This window comes from Mastigoproctus giganteus, chromosome 12, assembly GCF_048544385.1.
Source record: "Mastigoproctus giganteus isolate SK-2022 chromosome 12, ASM4854438v1, whole genome shotgun sequence".
Classification (NCBI taxonomy): domain Eukaryota; kingdom Metazoa; phylum Arthropoda; class Arachnida; order Uropygi; family Thelyphonidae; genus Mastigoproctus; species Mastigoproctus giganteus.
The window spans coordinates 12,739,442-12,762,192 of record NC_143586.1 but is presented as its reverse complement, the minus strand read 5'-3'; the positions used below and the strand labels follow the sequence as shown (position 1 = coordinate 12,762,192).

Genomic DNA, 22,751 nt, shown 5'->3' with positions numbered 1-22,751 from the left:
TTGCAGCGTCTGGAAACTAGTCACCTGTGAGGAGATCTGATTGGCGTGTTCGAGGCTTTGAATGGATTGAGCAAGGTCAATGCTAATGGCATTCTTCATCTTGCTAAGACTGCACACATGAGGGAGCATAAATTCAAATTGAGGAGAGATGGTTGCAAAATAGATCTACGAAAATTTTCTTTCACCTGGAGAAGGGCTCAATGATAAATACTGTTTTGTTCGGCTCTTGTCGTCGCAGTATGGGGAGGGCCCTTTTCCATTTCAGCATGACATTGAACAGGAAGAGTCTGTAGTGACTTCATTTGAAGACATGGGAGTGAAAACGCTTCACTGACCTCAGAGATCCAAATCTTTAATCTCATCCAACGCTATTGAAATGAAATGGAGACTTTATTTTCTCGATAGGCCAACAGTTCAGCAATTAGTACCTTTCTTTTTATAAAAACCCCAAATGCGAAAGTTATTAGAATCTGTAGTACTTAGTATTATGCATGGGTTGAAGGTTGAGAAGATAAAAGAAGATACTTGTTGAGATTAGACTTGGATTTCTATAGATTGTAATTTTCAGGAAATATGTGTGAAGTGATGATGTTCCAGAAAATGTAAAATGAATTTAGAGTTGGACAGTGAATGCTGACTGGCTGCAGCACGTGTTTGGAAGAGACAGTGGAAGAGATAGTAGAAAGACTTTGTAAGAGATGAGTCAATGATTAATCTAACTGCCCTCTTTTGGATGGAGAAGATGGTGATCTGGGTCCGACACGTTTTGAATTATCCTCCCAATGTCAAGCCCCTAAGGCAACTTCTGCAAAGTATCACTTGTAAAAATACAACTTATTTGAATGCTGATTCATTAAAGATTTCTAAATATTTGTTTCCGGCTGCAGGAAAAGAGAATCCATCTTCACCATTTGCATACAAAATAACTTCGTTATTTTGTATCCAAATGTTTGTATCCGAGTCCAAACATTTATTCAGCGTTGCGATGACTTCAACGATTGTGCAAATGGAATACGACATTGAATGTGGTCAGGGAATTGCTTTATTGTAATGAGAATGGAAATGCTAATGACAGTTGGAATGGACTTAAAATTAAGACAAAGACGGCCCTCGAGCTGTTCCAGGTGGAGCAAACTCAGCCAGTTGGGATATGCGGAGCTGCTTACGATAATCGTCTTGTAAGCGCGTGTAGTTCCAAGGCTCACTCGTAAAGGTCACAAATTGATAATTACTACACACTTGGAGATTATAACTAAACTTAGTTCAGCTAGTGATATTTATTTATTAATTAATTAAATAATTCCCAATCGGTGCCTAAGAGCCCTAAATTAGGACATTAAATTAGGAATTCGCAAGTTTTCTCTCGATTTATTACACTAGGGTGCTGTGGACTCCAATTTTCTTTCTTATGTTTGATAAGAAGAATCTGCGCGTACAATGCAAAGCAGCAAATCGTTAAGTGCGCGCTGTTATATTGGCTGCCGCAAATATAACTAAATTGTGAATGCCATTTGCATTAGCAACTGTATTGAACAGCGGTGTCAGAAGAATGTTCTAATATTCATCTTGCGATGACGTCACAAGAAACATGACGCAGCTGTTCTGAGAGGGATGGTGTTGCTGAAAGTTCTTATGCGATTGGTGTTAGAATAAGCTGCTCAGAAAAATGCATGAGGTGAAAGAGAAAACAGTGGATATTAATGTCTCTGTGGCCATTTCTTCAAGGTGATTTGGAAGTTGGTCCAGTGTATGTTCTAGAAAAAGATCTGCCCATCCATGTAATGTTCTTTTCTGAAAATATCTTTCTTACGAGTACTTTCACGAAAGGACTTCGTCTTCACCATCTGACGTCACTACAGACAAGATTTTATTTATATTGGACAAGGTAATCGCTTTTGTATATCCTCTTTCGTAGATATATGTACCTGGAGTCAGAGAGTGGTAACTAGATCTTTTTTTTTGTATCCAATGCGAAGGTGATAAATTCCCCATCCCCGAATCACCTTTGCGATTGGGACTAGTCCTGCTGGCTTTGATTTTGTTTTGCTTAAAGAGGTCTACACAACAGGATTAAACTTCCAAATTAAAATGTACCTCAACTTTCCATAAAATAATTTCTAAATATATGAATTCATAATTTAACCTATAAACATTATCAAAATAAGAAAAATTAAAAGAATTTTAACCTTCTGTGATTAAAATGGCATCAGACAGACATCACAGAGGTTTGTTTTGTTTCGATAGTTAAGTCCCAAAAGTTTTTTTTTTTTTGCCTGTCATTTCTCTGCATTTGGGACTGGAACCACATCCTCCCAAGCCCAGTCGTTGACAGTAATTAGAAATCGGTATCTTTCTCCATCGTGGAGAAAAAAGATCTGGATTCGAATCCCTCCTGGACAGGAGAAATTATTTTGGACTTCTTTTCACACCATGGCCGAATAACCGGTCTTGAGCTGCTGCAATGGAACAAGTGTGAACATTTGTTTACCAAAATACAAAACCAAAATGAAGGGTGACAGATCATAACTTACAAAATAACACACGAACAGTTCAAAAATCACATTAAATCAATATTTTCTTTCTTTCTTTTGATGCTTTTGAATGATAATTGTATATATATCAATGACTGGTTAGTTATATTTCTTCTTCATCTGTGCTAATTAGTAATAATAGTGAAAAGTCCTCAACCCAATCTTCTCAACCCAGTCTGGATACTTGTTCCTAGGATACAAGTTCCTAGTATCCAGACCCTGAAATTTGCAAAATTGCAGCGTCTGGATACTTTTCTTCTCTCTCTGCAATCCTGTTGTTCTTTTCTGCATCCATTCCAACAGATCCACGTTCTTCCTAAAATTAGGCCTCCAGCCTTGTATGCAGTACTCAAATTACGGCCTAACCAATGTTTTGTTACAATCGGATAATTACCTCTTTATCCCTACTGGAAAAATTCCTGTATAGGTACACGTTCAGCAGAAGCCACAATTTAAGAACAGAAAGACATAACCGGCTTCTCAAAGCATCCATCACGAATGCTTTTTATGACAAGAAAGCAAGATATGCTTCCATGTATCAAAGGCCTAATTGTGGCAGAAAAACAATAGAGCGAAGCCATATTATTCTAAGGAGGACTATGGAAAAATAGGATGAACTAGTACCATTCGTAGAGAATTGAAGACATTGGGCATTGCCAGTTGCCTGCCTATTCGGAAGCGACTTGTTTCAAAGAAAAACAGAAAAATTCGCTTTCAGTAGTATGGAGAACGTTGTGATTGGACAATGGAACAATGGAAGAAAGTCATGTGGTCAGACGAATCACGATACTCTTTGTTTTGCACTGATGGTAGGCTTGGAGTGCGGCGAGAATCTCACGAAGCGATGGATCCTGCTTGCCTTGTTAAGATGATCCAAGTATCTGGAGGTGGTATATATATAATATCTTTATTGCAGGCAGTGAACATGGATGCCTGATGCAATAATACCCATAACAGCGACAATGCTAGGGATTTAATATAAAATTAACCAATACAGGAAAAATTACATAAAACGTATAATATAAAAATTATACATTATATTAACATGGGAAATGAAAGAACATGCGCGATAAAAAAAACGATGGTAGTCACTCAGCTGAAGACAAAGCTGTTCCCTCATGATGCGTCTTCTGTAGGATTTGTCCTCTATGAACTTTTTGTAGTCCGCATCCATCTCCTGGATGTTGTGGAGCATCTCTATGGGCAGGAATCTATCGCCTATCTTGAGCCTCCACGCCACAGACTGCACAGAGAGGAGCTCTTAAGGGTTTCGGGGGAGGGGGGGGATCTTCCAATTTCATCTACCAAAAACTTGGCGTATTGATTTCACCTGCTATCGTTTAAATTGTGACGAGTAAGCGGAGGGCGAAGATCCGTTCCATGACTTTTCTGTAATGAACTACTTTGGCAATGTCTTAAGTATGTGTGAAGGGTGGCAGTTTATGCTTGAAGAGGATCCACCGAAGAAGCCAGTACTCATCAGAAGCAATGGTTTTTAGAGTGGTTTTCGTTGCTGACGCCCAGATTTCCGATCCGTAGGTGATGACTGGCTGCAGAAACCAATATATGTATTGGAGCGTGTACTCAGGCTCTGTGACATGATGGAGGTATTGTTTGACAAGCCATCTAGATCTGCAGACCTTGTTGTGAATATCTACAACATGGTGTTTGAAGCTGAGTTTAGGGTCGAAGATAACGCCGAGATCTCTATGCGTGGTTATTGGGGTGATGGGGCACTCATGGATTTCCAGGTTTAGTTGCGTATGGTTTGGTTTAAGTGAAAACGCCATTTGTGCGGATTTATTTGGATTTATATTAAGAGAAAACTGTGCTAAATATGTATTCTTAAGGCTGTTAATGATGGTTTCGGAAACAGAATGAGGTTGGACGGTCCCGTGGATCCGATAGAGGAGCTTTAAATCGTCTGCATAACTGATATATTCTGTTTTCTGGCACAGGAATGGGTGGACGGCAGCCGTAAAGAGGGGCCCTGAAAGAACTCCGCCCTGGGGATACTTTCCTTGTGAATGATTTTTTATTCACAGTCAGGTGAAGGATCCTGGTCGTAAGTAGCGACTTCAAGAATTCCAGTATATTGCCTTTGATCTGGTATCCTTCCTCACAAAGTTGCAGGAGGGGCCTGATGTCTATGCTGTTGAATGCAGACTAGATATCCAGATAAGCAATTGCCATCTCAGCCCTATCTTGCAGAGCCCCCCCCCCCAGAATGGTGTTGGTGGTTGCCAGCAAGTTGGTAACGGTGGACCTGCGTTTCAAGGCATAGGAATAAATGGTGACTCACGTGGGAGAATCTGGTTGGTTAGGATGGGAAGTAGGCGCTTTTCCACGACGTTTAGGAGATATGAGGCTTTCGTTATTGGCCTGAATTGTGAAACTGAGGTCACGCCTTGTGTTTTGGCGATTGGTCGGACAATATATTGGTTCCAGGCTGTTGGAAAACTTTGCGTTGTGAGGATTCCATTAAGGATTGCTAGGAGTGCATCAATGATGAAAACACTAACGCTCTTAAGGATGAATTGTGGGACCCCCATCATATCCGGTGAAAGACATTGGTGGCATATCATTGATGGCCTGGATAAGCTCTCTTTTCGTAATGAAGATTGAAGTGAGGCATCTCGCTGACAACTGTTGTGAATGCTCTTAAGGTGTGATACTGACTTTGCCTTAAATCTTGTGAGGTAGTCTAGCCATTCGATCGGATTAAGTTGTTAAGGGAATTTATCATGCCTTGACTTAAACTGTGCCTTCCCGATCTTGATTGTTTTGTCGATGTAGGCTTTCATGCCTTTATATTTGCCTCTATTGAACTAGGCACGAGTCCTTGAGTATGCAATCCTGTCTAGTGGGTCTGATGTTGCTTTCCATTTTTCGCGTAGCCTTTGTTTATTCTGAAATTCAAGGATGAGCTGTTGGGTCCACCATGCTTTTCTCCGACAAGAGATTGGAACTGTTTTTGACGCTGCAGTTCGAGCAATAGACTTCAGCCAGCAGGTAAGAAAGTGCAAGCCAAGCTGTGGGTGACATCGGTTTAGGACTTCCCAAGGAAAAATGGATACTGCAAAGCAGCATTTCTGTGAATTGAGAAGTGAAAGGCTAATCGCTGTCTTCTTAATAGGAGCCTAATGTTGCTAGGTTGTCTTGGAAGTGATTGGAAGAATGAGGACTACTGGTAGATGGTCTGACATGAAGGGTTTTTCAGGCTGGCTGTCAAAGGTGAGGGTGTCTGTTGCATAGATTAGGTCTAACAGGTTAGTTTCTCTGGTAGGGGCAAAATTCTGGAGGGTCAGACTGCTGCAGCCAGATTAGATCTGTGAAGACTGTGTTGGCCTGAGCTAATATTAAAGTCTCCACACGCAAGTAATGTTGCTTTGGGGGTGGCATTGATTAATGATCCAGTTGGAGACCTCTTGTAAAGTGTTCTTAACTGTGGGAGGGGTGATGTCGACTATGCACACGTCAAGTCTGTGGCCTTGGATGCTGAGTGAGACTCTTGTCTTGTGAGAAACAGTTCTGTTTTTTTTAGAGTGGCTGAGCTTTGTTTGGGGGAATGTTTTGTTGGCATGGACTGGGTCGGTTCATACCGGTGGAAGGTCGAGTGTCATCCAGGGAGTACTTGAATTTTGTATCAGATCTATTGCACCCAGCAATGTTAAATTTTTATCTGAAGGTCATGGTAACTTTATGGATGACAATGCAACAGCGCATCGTGCAGGTATAAATCGTACTGATTTCCATCACCATCCCACGTTCACACGATCTCAGTCCTACTGAGAATGCGTGGGATATGTTGGAGAGATATATTCGGCTATGAAGTCTTCTCCCTTCAGTTTTTCACAGCCATGCGATATTTTCTTCGAAAAATGGTTACAAATGGGCCAAAAAGGTACTAAATCACCTTATAAATTCGTGCCGCACGGTACACTTGCTGTTTTTGGAACAAAGGCAGCCCGATTCGATATTGAATGAAGGATCATAATTTTTTGGTCAGTGTGTGTGTGTATATAAAACAGCAATGGGCCCAGCACTGAACCTGGAGGACGCCACTAATAACATTAGTCCTCCAAGATGAGCAGTGCCCATTAATAACCACCATTTTCTATCTTATTCCAATCACTCCTCCCTTTATCCATAGCAGTAACTTACCCCTAATGCCACACTGCTCCAATTTGTACAGCAGTCTTTTATTTATCAAAAAATTTCTTTAAATCCAAGTATATGATATCAAACTTATTTTTTCCTTTGGAACTGCATCATATTATCAAATCAGATTAGTCAAACGTTATCGCACGTTAACTGCACTCCTCTCTAGATGCACTGCATTACTTCTTTAACCAGAGGCACCATTATTTTTCTAGGAAAAGAAGTTAAGCTAACAGGTCTGTAATAAATCATGTCTTCTTTTGATCACCATTTGTGAATTGGGGAAACATTTTATTCAGTCCATTGGGACCGCCAGCGAATCCAAGAATACTTTCATAACCACGGAAAAACGTTTGCTTGCTTATCTTTTTATTGCTTCCATTAATATAATTAGAGAGATAAATCCCATTCACTCCAGGTGCATTCTTTTATGTTTAGCTGAACAATTTCTCCTCTATTTTCCTCTCAGTTATCACAAAATAATTTAGCTCCCCGCTCGAATTTGACTCACTTCTGCCATCCCTTTTCCTCACGTGTGAATGTTGATGCAAAATTCTTATTCAGTTTGTCAGCAACTTGAGCAGTGTCATGAACAGTTTAATCATTGACATCCAGTGGTCCAATTGAAATCTAAGAATTTGCTGCTGTTCTTTGCAATATTTGCAGAAACTTCTTCTAAATGTGCCTTGGCTTGCCTAACCTCCTTTGTGACTTGATTGCAGAATAGTTTACATCTAGCAGAGGCTACTGTACCACCTATTAATTTATACGCATTGCACGCATTTTTCTTTCTTGCCACAAGTCTCATCAGCTCATCTGACATCAATTTAGTTCTAATAATTCATACCAACTCAAAAATACCTGAACGGTATTCCTTATTTGGTATGAAAAGCCCAATAGCTGCTACCATTGCTTCCCTGAATACTTCCTTAACTACGGTCAAAGCAATATCCCTTGCCTTTGACAGTAGTTAATTTAATCCCACATCAGCACATTGTGATCACTGCCACCCTGAGTGTGGTTCTTTTACCAGTAGATTTTTAATGCATGAAGAATCGCTGATGATAATCAAACCAAGAGTATTGCTTTCTCTTGTTGCTTCTCTAAAATGCTGCTGTAGAAAACAGTCATCGAATAAACCCTCAAAAGCCTTGCTAATGGGTGATTGACCAATCCACAAGTTCCAGTTAACATCTGGAAAGTTAAAATCCCCCATTATAAGACATTGGCTATTATCAAGTACTCCTCGCTATCGTGTCAAGGCAGAATTGCAGACATTTTCAATTTCAATCATAATTCGCGACTTTTTCTCAACATTGCTCTGCACTTGTTAATTAAATCCTCAGATGTCTACTCTCAATAACATTTCCGCAATCAGTTGCTGAATTGATTGATGTGTTAAAAGAGGAATGGGCCAAAATACCACCTTCCTATTATCAAAAATTCGTTTTGAGCCTACTAACGAGGATACAATGGGTATTAAAACCAAAATGGATCGACAGCATCAAATATTGTATCAATAGGGTTCCTTTTAAACACGTCCAGCTACTTTTGGCATTATAGTGTGTACATAAGGTGACAAGAGAAAGCGCACAGCACGATTTACAGACATAATATACGGACCTCACGATAATCAGGCAAAAACAAACCTTTTAAATATTGGACAATCAGAATTCAGGTTTGCCTCTCGTTAAATGAAATTCGAGCTAACAGAAACACGAAAAAGATCTCCCACAACAAATATCGACCGTCATATTAGCGAATGGGTTGCAGCTGCTTGTCTTCCCACAGCTGTGCGATGTTCAGCAGAAAAGTGGTTGTTCTTTATTGCGCATCATTCGCTACAAAACCAGACAAGTCCTGTATTTAATTTCTTCTTTTTTGCAGTTAAAAATAAGTTCTTCGCCGTTTCTTTAGACCTAAGAAATAATGAGTTTCATTTTGGGAAACAAAGTTGCAAATACCTGACAATTTTCTGTAGGAGATTTCTGTAGAAACGAATTTTTTTAATGATGGCTCCTTTTTCTGTAGAATTCCAGCTTCCAGATATCCAATGATATATTTCAGCATCTGGATTCGTTTGATTTTGGGATCAACTTGACGGTTGATAACGAATCTCTGAAATTCCATAGAAATGCCTTTGCGGATATAAACAATGACCTCTAAATGCAACATGCAGGTCCAGTGGTAAAGTGCTCCCAGAATCTGTAGAGATGGTGTTGATGTTGTTTGGCAAATGTGAAGAAGGACAAGAAGAAAACAATGCTGAATAGTGGATAACTTAGTTTGTAGAATTTTAAGTGCTACCTCTAAACTAAAGACTGGCAGCAATATAAGTTATAATTGGAATTATCACAGCAAATAGTTGGTTGGTGGAACAGACTTCCATCCCTTGTTGTGGAAGTTGATAGCCTAAATAAATTTAAGGCTCAGCTGGACAGGTATTTCGAACGAACGGAGGGGTGAAATGGGAGTGGTTTTTTTTTGGCTGATGCTGCATAAGGTTGCTTTCTTCCATCATATGCCTCTACTAATGCTAATGCTAAAATTTTGATGCTTCTGACAAGTGGAAGTGATTTGTAGTCAAGTTTTACAACCGGTTGATTGCAATAGTCCAATTTATGTTTAAAAACGATATCCTTGGGTTTGCTTGAGGATAATTTTCATTAATAGTTCAAGAAGTACTTTGTTAGCATGCAGTTGTAAATCAGACCTTGAGTTTCCATTAACCAAGATCACAATTGCTGTACCTCTTAAAATCGGTCATCATAAGCAGCCACTCATCAAGAACGAGATTCCCAGTGAAGAGACGCGGAATTGATCGCTTAGGGGTAAACTCCGGGAGGAAGATCTGTGAATTGTCTGGCTTTTAGTGATGACAGCGATCGACAAGTAATTCCTAATTCTTCTAAAGGAAGGTGTTTTTGGTTTAACTCTCAAATACAGTAGATAGATGGTATGAAGTGTCAAGAGAAAGATCATCATTGGCAGCAGTTGATCCCAGATGGTATTTATGAACTCGGTTAGTGTAAGACTTTCCACACTATTCAAGGTAATGGAGTCACTTAAGATCATCATATTTTTAGCAATATTATAAATAACCCCCCCCAAGGATTATTACTCTCAGAGATACGGATCATATTACGCTAGAATTGCAATTTACTTTGATAAATCAATTTTTATGTATTTTCTTTTGTTTGAGATTTTGTATTTTCATGTAATCTGTTAAGGAGTTCTTGAGGTCAAGTACGCCGTTCACGCTGAAATTTTCTTCTGGCTTTTTGCTCAAGTTTCCGAGTAGAAGAGAGTACATTGTTCCGCCAAGATGTACAGTTAATATTTAATTTATTTTTATGCGTATATTTCTGAATTATAATAAAGGTGATGTTTTTAATCTTCAGTGCAAGTTATTAAGCCGTAAGAGAAGCAGAATCTTCTAGGTTTCCTCCAGGAAAATCAGAGAAAATGGAAAGAATAAAATGATTCCAAAGAGTTCCAAAGGATTCCTAAGACAGTAACGTATGAGATTATAAAGAGGCTATTGAGGATGAATGAGATTATGAAGAGCTGTTGAGGAATGATGTATGAGATTATGAAGAGGCTATTGAGGACATTAGAGACATGTCTTGTTTGCCACATTGTCCTCAAGGGCTTTCCTATTTACAAGTGCCTGAAGTGTGCCCGAAAGCAAGACAACAATAACACTTCGTCACAGCAATGGAAGGCTTAAACGGTTGGTTGGTTTTTGGCCTTTAATGGTGCATTAGCAACTAAGGCCTTAGTGCGCCGAGTCAAGAATAAAATCGGCAAGCAGTCCGCCCAATAAATGACCTATCTAGAGTAGATATAGCTGAAAAAAATATATGGGGTAAAGCCAACCCCTCCCGTTAGAAGTGTTCCTTGATTTGGAGCTAGTCTTAAATTGGAAAGTGATCGCTTGTGAGATTTCTTCATTTGTAAAATTAGTCTGTCAGGTTATTGAAGGAGAAATCAAGTATTTCCTCCTTGATTAAATCATGTTCAATATTGAATACGAACAGGGTTGGATTTAATTCTTAGGGATTTTAGGAGTGATATCGCCATCAGACAAAACCTTTGAGAACGAGATGGTGTCTGAATCTTTACTGGAATTAGTTTCTAAAATTATACTTTTATTTTTAATAAAATTGGAGAGCTTTAACTTCTTTCAAATCTTTCTTTAAGGTTTTGACAACACGTTCTTTAACAACAGAATAAGAGTAAAACTTTTAGACGCCTTTGAGAATAATAAATGTTGTGGTTTTCTGCAAAATGTCGTCTTTGCATTAGCAGATTGCGAGCTGTTTGTTTTGTTAATATAAATTTTGGAAATGGATTGTGCAATATTCTCAGATAAGTTTTCAGGATAAACTACGTTCAAAGAGAGCAGATGTGGGCATAGTTTTTAAGTCATCGATTCTTGTCTGCTGCATGTCAACTTTCATCTTAACAGCTTCGTTTTCAGCAATCAATCCATTCGCAATCCGATAGGAAAAATTGTGGAAGAAAATTGAAGCTGACTGAAGGAGACGGTCAGACACCGAAAAGGCGTCTAAGAGTACCTAGAAACGCTTGCAGAAGTTAATGTGAGTCTCAGTAATACAGTTTCAAGAAAACAGTTCTGCAAGAACTTCTAAAGCTGAATTTTTTTACATAGCTGCTATTGCCAAGCCATTCGTTACTGATGGTAATGCTAGAAAAAGGGTGCAGGGGTGTAAGGAGCACAAAAAGTGGACACTTGAAGATTGAAAACATTTTATATTTTCAGACGAATCATCATTCAAACTTTTTTCAACATCAGGGAGAATTTGGTGATTGCCAAAGGAAGTGCATCATCCTGACTGTCTGGTGCCAACCGTCAAACATGGAGGAAGAGGATCAACAATAGTTTGGACAGCAATATCTTGGTATTCGTTAGGTCCTTTCATCATCCTGAACTGGTGAATTACTGCTCCTGTTTACCTTGATATTCTGAGTGACCAGGTTCACCCCATAGTGCAAACATTGTTTCAAGATAATAATGCTCCAACACACATAGCTAGATGTGGCTAACTTTTGTTTGGGGAGCATGAAACTGAGGCTCAGCGTCTCCCATTGCCTACACAATCACTAGACTTAAACATTATTGAGCCACTGTAGGTATATTTAGAGAGGAGAGTGAGAAGCAGATTTCCTCCACCTTCATCACTCAAGGAGCTTGTAATTTTCTACGAAGAATAGCCAAATATTTCTCATAAGAATCAACATTTATTTGGTTTTATTACACGTAGAATACAAGCTATTTTAAAAGCAAAGGGTCCCGAAACCATAATAGTGCATACTTGTAACTCTTATCACAGATGTTTCCATTATTTTGTCCTCCACTATATATTGCAGAAAAAGTCCTCTTCCTTGCATTGTTTGGCATTACTAATACTAAATTGGTGTAGACCTCTTCCCTTTTCAAATCCCATTTGGATTCAAAGGTCAAAGAGATGACCTTTGAATCCAAATGATCACGATGAAACCCTGTTTTTCTAAAGCCGTGTCCCCAACCCCACCCGCAGAGTATTATCTCTCTCACCTGCACATTTCTAAACACTTCTACGCGCTTACATCTAACAGAAGTGCGTTCTTTTGCCGTCTGACCTTTATGACAGAGGATGGTGGGTGCGACACTAAATTACAGATGTGGATTGGTAGATGTGGGCGTCGACTTGATGGATGGCATGGCGAAACAAACTCCAACAGGAGTGGCTTGGTGCGGCTGGCAGATGCCGGGAAGCGCGTGCAACATCACAGCTCCCTCAGGTATCGCGTGCTTTGCCCTGTTCGGAACGTGATGCTTGGCACGGACAAATTCCTGCAGGTTGTAAAACACCCCCATCGCTAAGAAAGAGATTTTTAAAAGGGCGGGAGAAGTGGAAGGGCTACGTAAACGTGCCTGACGTTCTTGATAATAGAGTATTACAGATGATCTAATAATTCAATTTCGATAAGATCAACTCGGAAAATTCTAGAAAAACGTAGTATGGAAGATGTTTCAAAAGCGTTGCCACTCCCCATCTGTTGGCTGTTCTTTTCAGTGGACGTTAATTTACTCACTAAAATTGAACACAACTAACACTGCTTTAGAAACAAAACTTATTTCAAAAATTTACGCTAAACAAAGGGTGGAACTTAAGCAACTGTGCAAGCGATGCATAGTTCCTTAACAGACTCAACTCACTTCACGAAAACCACTGACCTTGGACACTACCAATAGAAAAATGTCATTGTTGTTGTTCTAGGGTTTCAGGAGCATCAGCGACTAAGGCCCTATTGCCTCATGTATACTGTCTGTCTCAAGCGTTTAGGGCATAAGCCTCAAGCTATGAAGGAGTCTAGACTATGTATAAATATAGTGCAAATGCATCAGGAATACATAGCTGTATCTGAATAAATCAGATTATTAATAAAACGGCATCGTTTTAAGTTATATCTCATATTGTGAATACCTTCACAACGAGTTGCCATGATATTGCACTACTTCGAATAAGTAACGCTTCACCTAAGGAGAAGACTAATGTTACTTATTCTCAGATGGATACCACCACCCAGACGGCACCGTTTCAGGACTATTTGGCCCTTCTTCGGTGGGTGGGTAGGTACCCGAGTGATGCAATGATGGCAAAACAGTTATGAAGTATAACTCCACAATATGAGAGATGCCTGATGGTGTATCATGTATTTAGACTCAAGCGTTTAGGGCATAAGCCTCAAGCTATGAAGGAGTCTAGACTATGTATAAATATAGTGCAAATGCATCAGGAATACATAGCTGTATCTGAATAAATCAGATTATTAATAAAACGGCATCGTTTTAAGTTATATCTCATATTGTGAATACCTTCACAACGAGTTGCCATGATATTGCACTACTTCGAATAAGTAACGCTTCACCTAAGGAGAAGACTAATGTTACTTATTCTCAGATGGATACCACCACCCAGACGGCACCGTTTCAGGGCTATTAGTTATACTTCAGTTATACTATTAGTTATACTAGGAGTTATACTTCATAACTGTTTTGCCATCATTGCATCACTCGGGTACCTACCCACCCACCGAAGAAGGGCCAAATAGCCCTGAAACGGTGCCGTCTGGGTGGTGGTATCCATCTGAGAATAAGTAACATTAGTCTTCTCCTTAGGTGAAGCGTTACTTATTCGAAGTAGTGCAATATCATGGCAACTCGTTGTGAAGGTATTCACAATATGAGATATAACTTAAAACGATGCCGTTTTATTAATAATCTGATTTATTCAGATACAGCTATGTATTCCTGATGCATTTGCACTATATTTATACATAGTCTAGACTCCTTCATAGCTTGAGGCTTATGCCCTAAACGCTTGAGTCTAAATACATGATACACCATCAGGCATCTCTCATATTGTGGAGTTATACTTCATAACTGTTTTGCCATCATTGCATCACTTGGGTACCTACCCACTCACTGACGAAGGGCCAAATAGCCCTGAAACAGTGCTGCTAGGGGGAGCTTGATGATGTCCGGAGTTTCCAAGAATAGGTAACAACAGCCTTCTCCACTGGGGAAGCGTTGCCTATTCGAGGAGTTTATGAGTTTTTGAGTGGTGTGAGTTGAAGGAGTTACTGTCCCTTTCATTCTTCTACACTGTTTCTTTTCCTCTTCCACTCCTACTATAACTTTCCCTCTACCTTTTTTGCTTTTCTAAGTCTAATAGGGACAAGTGGATATTCGAGTAGATATTCACATACATACATCAAATAGCCCTGAAACGGTGCCGTCTGGGTGGTGGTATCCATCTGAGAATAAGTAACATTAGTCTTCTCCTTAGGTGAAGCGTTACTTATTCGAAGTAGTGCAATATCATGGCAACTCGTTGTGAAGGTATTCACAATATGAGATATAACTTAAAACGATGCCGTTTTATTAATAATCTGATTTATTCAGATACAGCTATGTATTCCTGATGCATTTGCACTATATTTATACATAGTATACTGTCTGTAAATTGCATGTGGTCGATTTTTCTCTTTGCTAGACAAAAAAACCGAGTTTCCGGGAGAAAAAATCATGCCACCCTCTCCTGAAATCGACTAACTTTGCCACGTTGTGAAAAAGGACCATAAAAATTCCTCACATCACTGACGGGACTCGAGCTCATATCTTTTCCACCCGGTGTGGGGAGGATGGTGATTTTACCAACTATGCTACCAACGAGGCCAAAATAAGGCTCAGTTAGTGCCAGGAATCATCCTGTTGTGTACGACAGTGCTGGAGAAGGTGTAATGGTGTAGGGTTTTGTGGGTATCCCTAGGCCCTTTGATCTCAGGGGAACCTTGAACTCCGGAGCATATCTGAACATCATTGCTGATGAAGATATAAATCGGCAATGTCGCATATTTATTGCTGTGGACAGGTGTACCTTCAGGATGATAATACAACCATCCACTCCTCCAAATGTACGAGAATGTAGTTTCAAGGACATTAGGAAGATTTTAAGCATGTACCCTGGACAGCCCAATTCCACGATATCAGTTCTCTTAATTATTTGTGGATAAATTGAGAAAGCGTGTTTGTTAACCCAGTTCTCTTCATGAATCGTTCCAAAAACTGAAGACGGTTTTGCCACATGAATATGGTCCAACGACACTCGTGTCAATTTCCAATTCCTTGACTCCATGTGGCGTCGTGTCAGAACTGCGACTTGGGCTAATAGTGGCACTGTGTACAAGATACAAGGCATTTCTTGTATATGAGACCTCTGACTATGTTGATGATTTCAAGTGCAATTTTTAGACTTGCTAAGAGGGCCGTTGTGATGCTTAGAGTAGCCAGAAGACAACGTAAATGGACTTAATCTGAATGATATCGACTTTCTCATTTTCTGGTCATGGGACATCAGTGAATCTTCGTACGGCATTGTGTATTCTATCGCCGGACGTTCTATTTAGTGACATGAAGAATTCCCCTTTTGGGAGGCGAAACTTTGAGCTCGTTCCATCATGACGGGAAGTATTTCTCAACTTGGAGGGCAACAGCATTGTCATTCTGGAAGACGTCCGTGCCGGTTGTACAAAAATACTTCAGCACGTGATAGTTCAAGTGTTAAGTGTGCACTCTAAGGAGAATGACTCATGATTTCCCAGTCCAAGGTTGCCAGTTCGTTGTCGTGAGGTGCGTTGTGCGGACATGCGTTGTCATGCATAGGCGACTTGCTTCGACTGTTTCATGTTTTCGTTCCAGCACATCTGTCTTTCTACTTTCCCTATTTTCCCTTTATGTAAGCATGTTTTGCAACTGTGTTTATAATTTCGTCATGCATCAGTACCCTGACGTCAACCAAGGGCTTTGCTTTAATGCAGGCCATCAGACATTCTTGTTTTCAGGAATCAAAAAAGAAAACAAATAAAAAGCTTTTGTAGCACGATAAAAGGTCAATTTTGAAATTTCTGCATGGATCCTCAGAAGTGATTGACCCATATCCAAGAAACAAGGAGTTGTTTTAGTTCTGCAATATTTTTTCAAATTGTAGATGGAAAGTATTACTCGCTATAGAAAGCCAGACCAAGGAATAAGCTGAGTGACCCGATGGACACGAATACTTTCAATCAGAAAGTATCCTCGTCCATCTAATGTAATCTGAGAGAAAGGTATAAAAAAGCTGATGACCAAACATGGCTTGAGGCCTGAGGGATTGGGAACAACTAACCTTTGCTCGTTTTGGTAGTTTCTATCGATTGCAGTAGATAAAGGAATGTTGGTGGATGTTTTTATGTCGATCTCTCCACAGGATTCGACTCTGTGAACCTTAAATTTGTAATATTACAATTAAATTTTTATGCTGTTCGAGATTATCCTAAACTAAACTGATTTAGAACTTATTTAACAGATCATAGTTATAGAATAATGGCAAAGGAGCAACAATCCACTCATTTTCAGCAAACGCGGTGTACCTCGAGGGTCTACTCCAGGCCAATTTAATATTTATACAAATTACTTTTATTAATTACTTTATATAAATCTTTCATTATCAGCTATCACAATTTAAAATCATGGCATACCGATGATTTTAAATTGCACTAGTTCTTCCAATCTCAGCAAATAAATTTAGAACATTGGCATTTATTTTATACCTTTTTCATGCATCGAACTGTTATTGTAATGAAGTAATCAGAGGAAAAGTCTGATTTGTTGACTTCAGTTCGATGCAGACTTAAATGTGGATTCACTTGTGGAGACTTTCGGATTCTTCACCGCTTTTGCTAAACCACGCACGCTACTCTTGTCGTAATGTCTATCGCGTGACAGGATTTCATCACTGCAAACTCCGAGGACGTTGTTTCTTGTCTACGTGTTAAAAGATATTTCCTTCCTCACTTTCCTCCCCACCGCTCTCGTTGCCATGACTACGCAACATCCACGTGAGCTAGTCTTCGCCGATGTGTAGAAGCTCTGTGGCCTTGACGTTGGAAGAGATCCACTCGACAAATCATTCGTGGTCGATCCCAAACTGCGCTGCTAAGAAACTCGTCCGGTGTAGCGTTCCCCCCACCCTGTCCTTTCCCCACTGAGATAGAATGAAACAGTTAATAACGATCATTTCAATTTTGAATTCGTTGCCCAAGCGGGAACCCTTCCTGGGTTTAGCTGGGTTATCCAATAATTTGTTGGCCTCTTTTTTTTGAGAAGAAGTTATTGTCCAAAATGTTTCGGAAACTCCACCTTTCTTGAGCACCTTTTGGTAGCTTTACGTGCAGCTGTTCGATGTTTCTTACGTAACCTCTCCTTGGAATGCGACTCAAGGTGAAGCTCCTTTTGCTTAGCGCGCGCGGGAACTGCGTTGGTTTTTGCCATCCCGACACACTTAACTCTGTGACCACTTAGTACCACGGCTGCGTCCTTTCTTCGGAGGCAAACAGTATCGATCCCCCCGTCCTATATTTAGTGCAATCAATACCTCATGAGTGTGCATTCTGTACACCACTTCCTGGAGGACTTTGTCACTGGTTGGCTAGCAAAAGGGTGGAACACGCACCAGATGTTGGAGTGGTTCTTCTTTCGCCCTGTCACTACTCCTCTGCTTTCTGACGAGGTGCAAACAAAGAGAATCAGCGGTGGACGAAACATTTCGCCATATATCTCGACGCAGACAACACCAGTATTTATTTGACCTTTGACGACTGAATTTGCATCTTATTTTCTATATTTTACCTCCTTTTCACTTCCCTGCCGTTTCCATAGTAACTATCTGTAATACCAAGCTTATTTTTACCGCACGTCTTACTTTTCAAATGCTAATTTTGTGTCAAATTACTTTCCAGGTAGTCCATGTATTTCGTCCTGACCTGGCAGTGAATTGCTGGTGTTGATAAAACCCGAAACCACGGCACTCAGCATGACCTTAGGGACCATCATGGATCCTACTGATAGCAGAAGTACTTGCCGGGAACCAGTGTTTGCCAAGGTAAGCGCTAAAAGGATTCATGGTTTTAAGGATTCGATACCGATTAAGATCGGAGATTTAGTTCGTTTTAAAAGCTGTTCCATTATGTGTTATTTAGACCAATCCCCAAATGGTAGAAAAATATATTTTAACTCCGGATATGAGCTGTTTGGAACTTACTTTGTGTTAAGGAAATTCGAAAGAGAAATTGTGTTAGGGATGGTAAGTTCAAAAGACACTCTGGAAAGAAAATAGGTTATTAAATCTGTCAACCGCGGTTAAAGGTGTTCTTTGTTATACCACGAATGGTGGATCGAGACGTGCTTGTCATGTTACCTTCAATTATGGAGTCTCGTAAAAGGGATGGAATTTGTGTTGTAATTAACCCGATAACGAGGTTAGTGTGCAGAGTCATCTTCATCTGAGAATAAGGGCGGGAGGAAGACTTCTTTAATGAACGAAACCTGATTGTCGTTGACTCATTACGAGGGTTGTTAATTTAATCAAAGTCACCGCGACGTGGTCACAGGGCCCTCTGGTGGACAGAAAGAGAGAGAGAGAACGAGAGCAGAACTACACATTGTGCTGACTAATTCTGTAGAATAATTTAAGGGTTTGTTTGGATTAGGTTGTTTGCGTTCGGGCTAAGGTAACTAAGGTCTTGTGTAGATGTGTGACGTTTGTGCGTTCTACGGGTGATTTGACTTCTTGCGCGATGAAAACTAAGAAGATTTTGTATGTTTATCTTCTAATTTATTACTGAACTTAATTGAATTTAATTATTGTGCCTTATTCTTTTCTTAATTCTCTTAAGAAGAACAGGAAAAGCGCTTAGTGAAACCTATGAATCCTCAGGTTTTATTAGTTTTAAAAAAATGGAAATTTATTCTTTAGTCGGTGTGCCTACTTTTTGGGATGAAAACCCGACTTTCCATGATGTCAATTATCTCAAGTAGTGTTAGAAAAAGAATTAAGAATTAAGAAAAAGAATTAAGACAATTAAAACTTGTCCTGTTGTTTGTACAACAGGACAAGTTTTAGTCTGAGCATACAGAGTAGGGCAAATGCACGAGCATACATCAATCTGAGCATACAGAGTAGGGCAAATGCACGAGCAATTCGTGTAGACTTTTGTGTGTGTGTTGAAGATGACAACTTTGTCCATAGAGCGAAATCTACCAGATGAGATGATATAATGGCCAACGATCGTGCACTTTCCGCGGAGCCCCTTCGAAGGCACTTTAATTAACGTTTGTGCTGCACCACCTGTGCACGTATTTCACGTTGTGGTCTTAATGAAAGCAGTCGCTCAGACGTTGAAAGGGTGTTGATGCATACGAAGGGATGTGTCACTTGTAATGTTGCCATCTCTCCATTGCAAATTTGAAGTAATTAACTATCAAATCTCCACATTTCTCGCTCGCTTTGCTGCTCATCTCCACTCGCTAATTAAGTAAAGGCATTTCATCGCTTTTGCTCACCTTCTATTACCTGTCTTCGCGACATAATCATCGTAAGCGTACCACACATGTCAAATATATAATGGAGACAGTTAAGAGAAGGAAAAAAAGAAAGATCACCGATATTGATTTAAAAGAAAATCGCCTTCAAAACTGAACAGCATCAAAAACAATTAAATTGGATGACTCCTGACACTCAGGTTTTTTATCCCGGAAAATTTCCAAACAGTTTCTTTGCTGCAAATTCTAAATATTCATTCAAATATTCAAAATAATAATAATAATAATATTCATTTCTGTTCCATTTGGCTGTCAGCTTCTAGATGGGAGTGAGTCCATTGAATTTTGTGGACAGATTTTTCGCAGTTACCCCAGTGACATGACGGCTACAAGTATCGCGTTATTCATGCGCGTGCAAAGGAGGCCGTGCGGTTCGATAATTTCGAAGGATTACCCGTCACTTTGCCGGACCGCAAGAATTCGATTCCACTCCTCCATCATAGTCGACTCGATTCTTTTCGGCTCATAAATGGTGTCAAGTGATAAGGAGCCTCCGCTCCATTTCCATGGGTCATGCCACGGGAAACATACGACGCAGATAATTAAAATGAAGCAGCAATCGATGACCCACTTGGACGTGACGTGACCTTTCTTAGAAGCAGACTGTTTTCCATTCTCTCACTCTTTCTGCTTCTCTCTCTCTCTCTTTCTTGCCTCTGGCGAAACCAAGTCACGGGTGGTGCTGAGAACAGTCCAGTAAATCATAATCAGAAACAATTTCTTTCTGTTTCAGAAGAATTCGGACTCACAGCAAACACCGTCGTTGACTGGTGGCAATAAGTATCCCTGGTGGAGAGATTATTACTACCTTGAAGGTTTCGCTTTTTGCATTTGTTAATCTGAAACCACTGAAGGCAGATGGTCAACGACCCTCTGTCAAGTCTAAAAATATATTTTATCAAAATCTGGTTTTCGAGGGATTGTATTTCGAGTGAGATGAGCTGTTAGAACTAAAAAACAACAGAAATTCCTTTCCATTAATACCTATCACAAGCTTTTTATCTAAAATCCACAGTATCTAATTTTACTACATCAAGTAGAAGAAGTTCTAATCCTCACCGTTGTATACATAGTTTGAATTTATGCCCCTTGGATATCACTTAATACCTTTAAAATATCTTCATTTGTTTTTCTATTCAACCCCAGAACTTTATAGAGTTCAATAAGATTCCTCTCTAAAGTATTTAAAGGGGATTTGATTTGATGACATGTCCTGAAACCTCTGTATTTAACATATTCGAAGTATCTTCTGTTATCCGTGCCTTTTTTCCATCTCAACAGGTGACTGCACGTGTTGTACGTTTTCAGTTAAGTTGATGTCTTTTTTTTTTAATAGGTGTGGTCTCACAATTGCCTTATACAGTGGGATTATGACTACCATATTCCAAATGTTCGATAAATCACCTGTAGGACAGCATGGGTACCTCCATGCGGCCTATCTACATTGCATAGAGAATTTCTCTGCCTGGATCGTAATATGAATATGAATATTCCCAACCTCAGGCCTCTGGGGTTTGGAATATTCATATTCATAATAACTGCACAATCATACACCAACCGCTAGGTGTATGAGCAAAGGAGCAAGGATTTGTAAACTTAGTAAAACGACACAATTCAAATAGTATTGCAACACACTTGCAATAATATTTGAATATTACTTGATCAAGCGGTTAAAATGGTCAATTATATCAAAACACCACCACAAAAAATACGTATTTTTGGAAAATTATGCGAGGAACTGGAGTCTGCATCATTTTTCTTTAATGATGCCTACTGAGGTTTGATGGCTATCTAAAGTAAATGTGCTCATGCTTATGGACGAGTTGCACGAGGAAATGCTCTATTTTTTTTCACTGGATCAATCAGGATTTTGTGATTATTTAAGTGGTGAAATTTGGTGCTGTAAATTAGCTTTTTTAGCAGATTTATTCGCGCAGCTTCATAAATTAAATATCAGTATGCAAGGCCCATAGGAAAATTTACTCACTTCTACCGACAAGTTGTTTGCCTTTAAAGAAAAGTTGAGTACATAGAATACGTAAATGAAAAACATTTAGAAATGTTTCCCTTGACTACCAAAACGAATTATACTAAAATAATTAGTATAACCAGAAATTGAGCATTACTTTCCATCCCTTGATACCAAAAAACATTTGTGGGTAAGAGACCAATTTGTAGCAAGAAACCTTCCGACGTTAGAATTTCGGAATCTGCAAGAGGAGGAAGAAGAATTGGCTGAGATCCGTAGTGACCAACTGCTGGAAATTCATTTTAATAACGCTAATATTAGCAAATTTGGAGTAGCTACCATTTTTCTAACCATTCCAGTCTATCCAAGTCTCCCTGAAGGACGGCTACTTGGGGCTAATCGCTAATCGCTCTGTCGATTTTTATATCATCTGCAAAATTTACCACTACTTTCCTCGTTGGTATCATTTAAAAAAATTCAGATACAGGTGCGGTCAAAGCAGGGATCTCTGAGGATCCCCACTTCATATCCAATTTAAGAAGTACCATTTATCACAATCCTTTTCTTCCTGATGCGTTACCACCCTGTAATTCAACTAAAGCTCTTGCACGTGATCAAACATTCCAACTTGTACAGTAATCACTCGTGCCAGTCAGTGTCAGTCAAATGTTTTGCTACTGTCGAAGGAAAACAATGTCAAAATGATTTACAGCACCAACTGACCGTCGTAGTAATTTCTCATGGTTAGGTAAACAAGATAGTCTCTTTACAAAACCGTGCTGTGTTCCTTTGAAAAAAAATTCCTGTCAAGATGATCCATATTGTTTTCTCAATCATTTCTGCCACAATTTTTCCTGCTATTGTTTAGAGGAATGCTGTTAAAGTACTTTTGTCTTTATGTTAAGGTATTTTCGTCCATATTGTGGTGCACATTGGTTCTCTTAATCCAAATGCTCTCCATTGGTATTAAGAGGTCCAATGTCCACCTCACATTACCCAAACTATTGCGCAGTCATTACCAGCTCGCACCGTTCAAACGTGGCGGAAAGGATCCACGAATCTTGCTCAACTCTTCCCGTAAGTCTGCTGTGGCGAGTTC

The 22,751-nt window shown here is 39.6% G+C and overlaps 1 protein-coding gene across 1 annotated transcript in view; it reads left to right on the top strand.

The window, feature by feature from the left end:
• Positions 1-22,751, top strand: part of LOC150076706 (regulator of G protein signaling 7-like) — a 71,756-nt gene that overhangs the window by 8,619 nt on the left and 40,386 nt on the right. The window contains exon 2 of the mRNA XM_090386907.1: positions 18,042-18,184. Coding sequence (XP_090243033.1) covers positions 18,116-18,184 — 69 coding nt within the window. The 5' untranslated portion in view covers positions 18,042-18,115. The remainder of the gene's footprint in view (positions 1-18,041; positions 18,185-22,751) is intronic.